This window comes from Cebus imitator, unplaced genomic scaffold (genome assembly GCF_001604975.1).
Source record: "Cebus imitator isolate Cc_AM_T3 unplaced genomic scaffold, Cebus_imitator-1.0 Scaffold118, whole genome shotgun sequence".
In the NCBI taxonomy this organism is placed as follows: domain Eukaryota; kingdom Metazoa; phylum Chordata; class Mammalia; order Primates; family Cebidae; genus Cebus; species Cebus imitator.
The window spans coordinates 294,514-305,043 of record NW_016107433.1 but is presented as its reverse complement, the minus strand read 5'-3'; the positions used below and the strand labels follow the sequence as shown (position 1 = coordinate 305,043).

Below are 10,530 nucleotides of genomic sequence, written 5' to 3'. Positions count from 1 at the left end.
CTTAAGCAGAATTCTGGCCTGGCACTTGCCAGCCCCACTCCCCAGGCTCCAGCCAAGACCCAGATATGCCTCCAGCTGGCCACATAGGGACTGGGGCGCAGCCCTGTACTAATGTCAGTGCTGGGGCATGGTGAGGGTCTGGGAGGCGGGCCAGGGCTGGGAGCCTGGCCGTGTTGTGGTCTGGGGGTCACAGAGGAACAGACAGAGCCTGACCAGGACTCGCCCTCGGCACACTGAGAGTCAGCTTGCTCCCAGGCCTTGGGGTGGCAACTTCAGCTCCCACCCCAGGGGATGGTCCTGGCCAAGGCAGGACACTAGCTCCTGGGGCTTGTCCTGTGTCATCACAGAGGGGCCTCGGGAAGTGGGACCAGGCAGAGGTGAGGGGCTCTGGCTGCCCACCTAGTCAGCCTTGCTGCTCTGAGACCCTGTGGTGATTCTGGGTCTGCTCTGGGGGTTCCCTGGTCTCCTAGGAGGTCTGGGGGCTTCATCGCCTTCCACTGCTGCTTACCTCCTCCAAAAGGCGATATGTCCTGGCTCAGGATATCTCTTTCTTGGGCATTCGCGGGTAACAGGGCCTGGAAGCCCACCCTCCTTGTGTAGGGAAGCTCAGCATGGCCCTTCCCCCTGCAGGCTCCCCTGCATCTGCACGCTCCTCTGCACCCACACACCCGGCTGGTAGGGACTGAGGCCCTGCAGTCTGGCTGGGGTAGCACAGTGCACGCCAACAAACCCCAGGAGCCACAGTCCAGGCCCAAAGAACAGAGGGGACTCAAGAAGGCATCCAAGGGAGAGCAGATCTGGCCCCTGTCATCTCCCTTCGGGCTGTGCAGCCCCAGTCTGAAGCCACCGCCTTGCAAAACCCCTTCTCTGGGCCTCCCTTACTGGCCTTACTAACTAGAAGCCAGTCCCCCCACCTAAGTCAGCCCACTAGACCCTAACTCCAGCATCTGGAAAGCCCACTCTAGACACGAGGGCACATTCTGGAGGGGAAGGACTTGTAGTTTGGAGGCCAACAAACGTGGATGTGAGTCCTGGCTTTGTTCTCATTCCGTGTGTGCTCAGGCAAGGTACTGCTCCTCTCTGATTCTAATTTCCTCATCTGTAAGGTGGAGTCCTCTCGAAACCCCAGAGGACCTCCCAGAGGCCTGCAGGGAAGGCAGAGTGTGAGTAAGCTTTGGCTCAGAGGAGAGCTCAGTAGGTCGTCAGGCGAGGCCCGGACCTCACCCCTACCTGCAACGCCAGCGCCTGCCTTGTTTCCTGGGGCCCTGGTCAAGGTCTGCAGAGTGGGAAGGTCTGCCAGCTCGGGAGCAGCAGGGAGGGGCAACCTCACCTGAAGAGAGGCTCTAGTGGGCAATGATGCCCCCAAGTATGGGAGGTCTGGGGCTGATGGGAAGGGAGGCAGGCCGGCTAGGGCAGGGAAAGAAGGCCATGTGGACCCCATTATTTCCAAGAACCAGAGCTGGCATTCCCCTGCCAAATTCCTTCCTGTTCTTGCAAAAGCTTTCCCAGAGCCTGGGCAAGCTGGACTGGAAACTGAGGTGGAGGGTGGGTGGGGGCGTGGGAATGGAATTGGGGTGTGACTAAAACTTGGGAGGTGGGCCTATAGACAGACTGGGGAAGAGCTTGAACACTGCCTCTCTGACGTCCCTAGAAAGGACACAGACTCATATGACACTCAAGCTGCCATTCAGAGCCTCCCAGGGGTCCACCCACCAATTCTTTTGGGCAACTACAGGCCCAGAAGTTATTTACTTATGTAATAAATTTATGTCCTTTGGGCCTGGATTGTGGCTCCTGGGGTTCTGTTGCCCAGCCTGGAGTGTGGTGCTCAATCAGCTCACTACAACCTGGGACTCCTGGGCTCAAGCCATCCTCCTGCCTCACACTACAACTACAACATCTGGCTAATTTAAAAAATTTTTTTGTAGAGACGGAACCTTGTTATGTTGCCCAGGCTGATCTTAAATTCCTGGCCTCAAGCAATCCTCCTGCCTTGGCTTCCCTAAGTGCTAGGGTTACAGGCGTGGGCAACTGTGCCCAGCCCAGAAGTTATTTTAAGGTGGAAGAGACTCATGCCAAAATAATTATGCCTGGGAAGCAAGAGGGAAACTCCTGGCCAGGTGTGGTGGCTCACACCTGTAATCCCAGCACTTTGGGAGGTCGAGGCTGGTGGATCACCTGAGGTCAGGAGTTCAAGACCAGCCTGATCAACATGGTGAAATCCCGTCTCTACTAAAAATACAAAAAATTAGCTGGGTGTAGTGGTGGGCGCCTGTAATCCCAGCTATTCAGGAGGCTTGAACCCGGGAGGTGGAGGTTGCAGTGAGTCGAGGTTGCAGTGAGTCAAGATTGCACCAGTGAGTCCAGGCTGGGTGACAAGAGCAAGACTCCATCCAAAAAAAATAAAATAAAATAAAAAAGAAAAAGAAAATGCTTTTCATGTACCCATCAGCAGCCAGCAGTCTGACTGAGGAACTGGAGCTGGTAGGATGTCATAACGGGGCAGGGAAGACTCTGGGATATGTATTGAAATCCAGGTGTTGGCTGGGCACAGGGGCTCACACCTGTAATCCCAGTGTTTTGGAAGGTCGAGCCAGGAAGATCATTTAAGGCCGGGAGTTTGAGGCCAGTCTGGGCAACATGGTGAGACCCTTTTCCTACAAAAACTAAAAAAATTATCTAGGTATGGTGACACTTGCCTGTTATCCCAGCTACTTGGGAGGCTGAGGTGGGAGGATCGTTTGAGCACAGGAGTTTGAGGCTGCAGTAAGCTACAATTGTGCCACTGCACACCAGCATGGGCAACAGAGTGGACCCTGTCTCTAAAACAAGAACAAAAACAAACCCAGGTGTTTTAAAGAAGTGGTACATTGATCCTCAAAGAAAGAAATGTTTACTCCCACGCTGAAAACCTCTGGGTGCTTTTCACATTTTGAAGCCCGAGTGGGTGGGTCACTTCTTTTCTCTGTGACAACAGCCCGACTGATGCCCTGGTCCAGATGTCCCCCCACACCCCAGCCTGTCTTGCTGTGCCTTGGTGGGTGCTCTTTTGGAGCTGTGCTGAGCTCCCCCGAAGCTGGCCTCCCCAAGCCAGGAAGGGAGGGAGGACCCAGCACTGGGACTAGGAGCTGGCATCCAGTGCTCTGAGGGGCAGGGCTGGAACTGGTGAGGGTCAGGTCTGGGTCACACTCATGGCCCTCCTGGATTCTGATGTCTTGTGCAGGGGCCAGAACTGGACAGCAGAGAGCAGAAGACCCCTCCTACCCCAAGTCCGAGATATTAGTCAGGGGCTAAGGTCTGGTCTAGGCCGGATTCCCTGGTGCCCCAGGACTTCTTCCATTCCAGGTCCCTGCCTTTGGCATGTACCCTTCTGGCCAGGTTGGACAATGTCTGTGGGGGCCTGAGTATGGCTTTGGCACCTGAAGGCTCTGGGTTCAAGTTCAGCAGCCGCCATTCCCATACTCTGTGTTGCACTCACTCACTCACTCAGCAAACATCCCGTGACTTCAGGTGCTGCCCCATCCTGGTGTGGATGATATAGTGGGGTTAGGCTGATTCCCACTTTCAGAGAGCTCCTCTGAGTGGGAGACAGACACAGACACAGTGCTAGCCTCAGGTGGACGGTGCTCCAACGGATACAGACTCCGGGCCACACGGCCCAGAGAAGGTAGGGAAGGCTTCCTGGGGCAGTGAGTCCTCCAAGAAGCTTGAAGAATGGGCTGGAACCTACCATGAAGCAAGTAGGAAAGGACTTCAGGGAGAGGAAAGAACTTGCACAATGATCCAGAGATGGGAGGCAGCCTGGTGACATTTCAAAAGAGCACAATGCCAGTCACAGAGCACCTAACACTTTCAGGAACATTTGACATTTTTTTAGACAGAGCCTTCTCTCTCTGTCACCCAGGCTGGAGTACAGTGGCATGATCTCAGCTCACTGTAACCTCTGATTCCTGGGTTCAAGTGATTTTCCTCCCTCAGCTTCCTGAGTAGCAGGGACTACAGGCAGGCGCCACTGTGCCTGGCTAATTTTTGTATTTTTAGTAGAGATGAAGATTCACCACATTAGTCAGGCTGGTCTCGAACTCCTTATCTCAAGTGATCCACCTACCTCCACGTCCCAAAGTGCTGGGATTACAGGCATGAGCCACCATGCCCAGCCTTCAACATTTTCATAGAGTAACAAGAAGAGCCCCAGCGGTCGTAGCAGAAGCTACAGGAAGTAAAAACCATCAAATGTTGTCTTTATATGTGACAGTTTAAAGAGTTTTGGAGTCTGACTTCTTGGGTTCAAATTCCAGTTCTGTGACTTATTAGGTGCATAACCAGGGAAAAGTTACTTAAACAGGACCCCACGTACACCTGGTTGAGGTTAAAGTCTCAGCAGGGGGAGAAGCGAGCTGTCCTGCTGGGACTCTGCCACCATTTGGGTTTGTCCCAGCCAAGAAGGTTCAGGCCCGGCCTCAGAGCTCCTCCTGGGCCTTCCTGTCCTGCTTCTGGTGCCATTGTTGAATCTTGCTGGGGAGCGTCTCTGACCAGAACTGCATGCGGGCCTCCTTAAACTTCTGACCGACCCGTGGCACTGGGTTGATCTCCAGATATTGTTCCACCCGGTTGAATCGGGGCCAAGGAGGCAAACCCTTGCTATTGGGATCCCTGGGTCGGAGGAATGAATGAGGATCAGGCTTCCTGTGCTGTCCTCCAGAGGGGCCGACCTGGGCACCCCAGGCCCAAAGCCAGCTGTGCCCACTCATTCACTCACCCTGTCCGAGCGAAGTGGGTCCACTGGGCCATCATGGTGAGGCTTAGCTGCTTCTCCTCCTCTGTGGCCTCTGGAAAGGCTGGAAAGGTGACAGGGGCAGAACTGAATGAGAGTCAGGTGGGACCTGGAGGGGACCCAAGGGTCCTCAGTGCTGACTGGAGACCTCTGTTCCTGCAAGCCCTGCCCAGGCCCCTTGGCATTTGGCAGCCTAGGGATCACATATCTGTTTATCTGTCCTCACCCAGGAGGGAGCTTTCATCCGTGAGGAAGGGACCTCCAAACACAAAAGCAGTCTCAGCCCCATGATCGGCCTTCACCCAGGCGGGCTTGATCTTCACAAAAGAACTGGGTCGATGCTGGAACTCATAGAAAAAGACAGGGCTCCCAGCATCTACAAAGAAAGGAAGGGGTGGGAGTTAGGCACCCACAGCCTGATTCAACCCTGCCTTTGGCAGCACACAATCATGATACCACCAATTTCCACGATGATGATCATGACCAAATGACTAGCTACAAACATTTACTGAGCGCTTGCTAGGAGTCAGGCACCATTCTGTGTGCTTTCTGTCATCATTTTAATTTAATGTAATATTTTTAATTTTTGAAGTGGTCTTGCTGTCGACTGGGCTGGAGTGCAGTGGTGTGATCACAGCTCACTGCAGCCTCAGACTCCTGCACTCAAGTGATCTTCCCACTTCAGCTTCCCAAGTATTTGGGACTACAGGTGTGCACCACCATGCCCAGCTAATTAAAAAAAAAATTGTGTAAAAATTGGGGTCAATAGGTTGCCCAAGCTGGTCTTGAACTCCTGGACTCAAGTGATCCTCTCGCTTCTCCCAAAGTACTGGGATTACAAGCATGAGCCACCCACCTCGCCTGGCTGGTGTCATCATTTTTTTAATACCCATCACAATAGATTAGATGTATATTAATAGAATTACTAGATTTGATTCTATTATTATTTCCATTTTGCAAAGGAGAAAACGGAGGCACAGAGAGGGTAGGTATCTTGGCCAAGGTTATGATTTTTAAAACTTGGAACTGTTCTGGGTCTGTGTCAGGGATTAGCTACTCGGCGTGGAGGAAGCAAGACTTTTATCTCGGAAGTGCTGAAAGAGGATGAAATCACTCAATTGAGTGAGTCCCTGAGAATTAGTGACAGGCCTGCTGGGTGACCCTTGATGAGCCACTGTACCTCTCTGAGCCTTGGTTTTCCTCCTCTGCAAAGTTCCCTACTGGAGACATTTCTCATTATTGTGATGCTGCATCCCAGAGATAGAGGGGTTTTGGGGTGGCAGTGGGGTGTGGGGTGCAAGGCATCAGGGAAATCAGCACCTTCTCATGCCATGTCATCTGTGATGACCCAGCTCCTTCCATCAAGTGGGAGGGATTGAGCAGGTGGCCAGGGATAGGCTTACCTCGAAGGTGTCTTGAAAAACTGAAGGTGGGCACATTCAAGAGCACGTCACCCATCAATTCCTGGAAGGCCTGGCGTTTGGCTTGTGGATCCAAGTCGCTGCCTAGGTATTCATCTATGATGGTGGGCATCATCTCAGGGGGCACATCCTGGGGCAGGAGGCTAGGCTTAGGCCTGCTCAGCACGCACAGCTATGGCAGACCCTCCCAAGAAGCCCAGACTCTCCAATATAGCTTCCCTCATTTCCCAGGGCTCATGGTCCAGGGAACAGCCAGCTGCCTCTCTGCCTCCCTGGGAGTTTGGGATAAGCTCAGGTTTGGAGTCAAGTCCTAGCTCTGCAACCACTGCTTGGCTGTGTGACCTCAAACAGGTGGCTAGACCTCTCTGAAAGTCAGTCTCTGACAGGTAGCCTATGTGAAGTCCCCAGCAAAGGGTCTGGCCTGGAAGCAGGTGCTCAGTTGAAGTTAACGGGGAAGGAAGTGAGAGCAGAAATGATGGAGGCTCCCCTCAGCTACAGAGGGCAGTGATGAGGTTGTGTAAATAGGGAGGGCTCTGGGGCTTCTAAAGAAGGGAAATGTACAAAGATTGAACAGCCCTTGGTATTGCGATCCCAGGTAGACTCTTCAAGTGCAACGTCTAGTCTCCTTCTTATAATGGCCCAGGTGAGTGGGCAGCATCATCCCAATTTATAGATGAAGAAATGGGCTTAGAGGGGATTGGATAACTGGGCCAGTGGCCAGAGCTGGGATTTGGTCCCAGGTCTGTCTGGCTCCACATCTGACAGCTGAGGCGCTGGGGTCAGGCAGAACTGGCTTAAACTCTGCCTCTGCCCCTTCTCCACCATGGCACCTCAAGCCTCAGTTTCCTCATCTACAAAATGGGGACAGTGAGAATTCCTCTGTAAAGCGTTGCAATGGGGATTGAAGGAGATGAATGCCTCTCCTAGCGCTCAGCGCAGCACAGTCCCTGGCACATAAATGTGCTCATTAATGGGCAGTTTTATCTTGACAATGACGGTGATGAAGATTTTCCTTTGAGAACCACATTGACTCATGTCTAAGGAGATTCCTGAGTGAACACAAATGTGGCCATTAGACCAAGAGGCTTGGTGGTAGCTGGTACTGTGGGTGTCAGAGGTAGGAGCAGAGACTGTGCTGTTGGATAGGACACCCACTGGCCTCCTCCCTCCAGCCTCTTATCTCACCAGACTGGTCAAGAAGGGTGTCAAGATGGCCAGCATGTCCTCCCAGCTCATCCGTTCCATTGTATCCAGGAGATTCCAGCCCTGTGTGGACACCAAGACCCTCTCAGTGCAGCCTGACCACTGCCCCATGCCCCTGCTCCCAGCCCTGGGCAGAAGAGTGTTCACAGCCCTGCACCCAGAAACTCATTATGGCGCCAAATGTGGCTGAACCCACAAGTCCACACACCCAAAAAGATAAACCTGAAATTGGTGGGAGATGGGTATGGGTGGGGAGAGCAGCCCAAATACAACAGGCAAGTGGTTAATGGCAGTATTGTAGAGAACAAAAGAATTTGTTTAACATTTTTTTTTTTTTTTTTTTGAGATGGAGTCTCACTCTGTTGCCGAAGCTGGAGTGCAGTGGCGCGATCTCGGCTCACTGCAACCTCTACTTCCCAAGTTCAAGTGATTCTGCTGCCTCAGCCTCCTGAGTAGCTGGGACTACATACGTACTAGTAGTAGACGGATGCTATACCCCACTAATTTTTGTATTTTTAATAGAGGTGGGGTTTCGCCATGTAGGCTAGGCTGGTCTCAAGTTCCTGGACTTCAAGTGATCCGCCCACCTTGGCCTCCCAAAGTGCTGGGATTACAGGCTGAGTCACTACACCCAGCTAATTTTTTTATATTTTATTAGAGATGAGGTTTTACCATGTTGGCCAGGATGGTCTCTAACTCCTGACCTCCTTATCCGCCCACCTTGTATTCCCAAAGTGCTGAGATTATAGGTGTGAGCCACCATGCCTGGCCCTAAAGTTACTTTGTTACTAGGCTCTTTGTTAATTTGTGAGAACCAGAACAGAAATTCACAGATGGATAAACAGAAAGTATACACAAAAGGGGATGTTAATTTTCACTAGGAATTAAAGAAATACACAGAAAATTGGCTGGGCCTAGTGACTCATGGCTATAATCTCAGCACTTTGGGAGACAGAGGTGGGAAGATTACTTGAGCCCAGGAATTCAAGACCGGCTTGCACAACATAACAAGACTCCATTTCTAAAAAAAATAAAGAAAGAAAGTTGGGTGTAGTGGCATGCCTACTGAGTAGTCTTGGCTACTCTCTGGAGTGGAAGGATAGGTTGGGCCCAGGAGTGAGAGGGCTGCAGTGAGCTGTGATTGAGCCACTGCACTCCAGCTTGGGCAACAGAGCTAGAACTTGTCTCAAAAAAAAATGCTCAATATATTTATTTATTATTAATTTTTTTGAGATGGAGTCTTGCTCTTATTGCCCAGGCTGGAGTGCAGTAGCACGATCTTGGCTCACTGCAATCTCCACCTCCCAGGTTCAAACAATTCTCCTGCCTCAGCCTCCCAAGTAGCTGGGATTACAGGCACCCGCCACCACCCTTGGCGAATTTTTTTTTTTGGTAGAAATGTCGCTATGTTGCCTGGGCTGATGTTGAATTCCTGGACTCAAGCGATCCATCTGCTTTGGCCTCCCAAAGTGTTGGGATTACAGGCGTGAGCTACTCTGCCTGGCTTACATATTTTACCTTATTTATTTATTTACTAATAAATAAATAAACACATTTGATTGATTGATTGATACAGGTGTCTGGCTCTGCTGCCCAGGCTAGAGTGCAGTGCTGAGATCTTGGCTCACTGCAAACTCCGTCTCCCAGTTTCAAGCAATCCTCCTGCCTCAGCTTCCTGAATAGCTGGGATTACAGGTGCCACCACGCCTGGTTAAATTTTGCACTTTTAATAGAGATGGGGTTTTGCCATGTTGGCCAGGCTGGTCTCAAACTCTTGACTTCAGGTAATCCACAGAATGCTACGATTGCAGGCATGAGCCACCGTGCCCAGCCTGAATCACCCACTTCTAAGAAACATACTCAGCAACAAGTCCTGGGCACAGCCTTCCATGCCAGGCAGATTTCCCAGGTCCTGGGGGCCAGGCAGATTTCCCAGGTCCTGGGGGCCAGCCAGGTTGGGGTTCCTTTGGTTTCAGCTGTAAGTTGATGCCGTGAAGTCAAGGCTGCCTGCCAGAGTCTAGGGCATTGACCTGAAAACTTCTACAAGCTTTTTCTTTTCGATTTCTTTTCTTGATGGAGTTTCACTCTTTGTTGCCCAGGCTGGAGTGCAGTGGCGCAATCTCAGCTCACCATAACCTCTACCTCCTGGGTTCAAGTGATTATCCTGCCTCAGCCTCCCGACTAGCTGGGATTACAGGCATGTGCCACCATGCCCAGCTAATTTTGTATTTTTAGTAGAAATGGGGTTTCTCCATGTTTGTCAGACTGGTCTCAAACTCCTGACCTCAGGTGATCTGCCCACCTTGGCCTCCCAAAGTGCTGGGATTACAGGCGTGAGCCACCGCAACAGGCCAATTTTTTTTTTTTTTTTTTTGAGACAGTGTCTCACTCTGTTGCCCAGGCTGGAGTACAGTAGCATAATCTCGGCCCACTGCAGCCTCTGCCTCCAGGGTTCAAGTGATTCTCGTGCCTCAGCCTCCTGAGTAGCTGGGATAGTAGGTATGTACCACTATGCCCAGCTAATTTTTGTATTTTTAGTAGAGATGGGGTTTCACCCACCTCAGCCTCCCAAAGGGCTGGGATTACAGGTGTGAGCCACTATACCCGGCTCAAGCTTTGTCTTTGAGTGTCAAGATTGCATGAGCCTCTCTCTCACATACCAAGGGACCAGTGTGAGGGGACTGATTCCAAAGGGCCAAGTCAGAGGACAAAAGTGTGGATGTGAAGATATTCACTGCACTATTAGCCTTAGTGGTAAAAACTAGAAGTTTCCAGGGCTGGGAGCCGTGGCTTATGCCTATAATCCCAGCACTTTGGGAAGGCAAGGCTGGCGGATCACCCGTGGTCAGGAATTTGAGACCAGCCTGATCAACATGGAGAAACCCTGTCTCTACTAAAAAAAATACACGGTGGGCATTGTGGCACATGCCTGTAATCCCAGCATGTTGGGAGGCCCAGGCGGGCAGATCATGAGGTCTGGAGTTAGAGACCAGCCTGGCCAACATGGTGAAATCCTGTCTTTACTAAAAATACAAACAATTAGCTGGGCATTGTGGTGCGTGCCTGCAATCCCAGCCTTCAGGAGGCTGAGGCAGGAATCAGTTGAACCCGGGAGGTGGAGGTTGCAGTGAG

At 51.7% G+C, this 10,530-nt stretch overlaps 1 protein-coding gene across 3 annotated transcripts in view; it reads right to left on the bottom strand.

The window, feature by feature from the left end:
* Nucleotides 1–10,530, bottom strand: part of LOC108311715 (carboxylesterase 3) — a 50,785-nt gene that overhangs the window by 32,501 nt on the left and 7,754 nt on the right. For 2 of the 3 annotated variants that reach the window (XM_017539238.2, XM_037742264.1), the window contains 4 exons: nt 7,381–7,461; nt 6,178–6,325; nt 5,001–5,150; nt 4,760–4,838 (listed from right to left, as the gene is read on the bottom strand). In XM_017539238.2, coding sequence (XP_017394727.1) covers nt 4,760–4,838; nt 5,001–5,150; nt 6,178–6,325; nt 7,381–7,461 — 458 coding nt within the window. Of the gene's footprint in view, nt 1–4,224; nt 4,654–4,759; nt 4,839–5,000; nt 5,151–6,177; nt 6,326–7,380; nt 7,462–10,530 lie in introns of those variants that run through there. The other variant, XM_017539246.2, reaches the window with a different exon arrangement.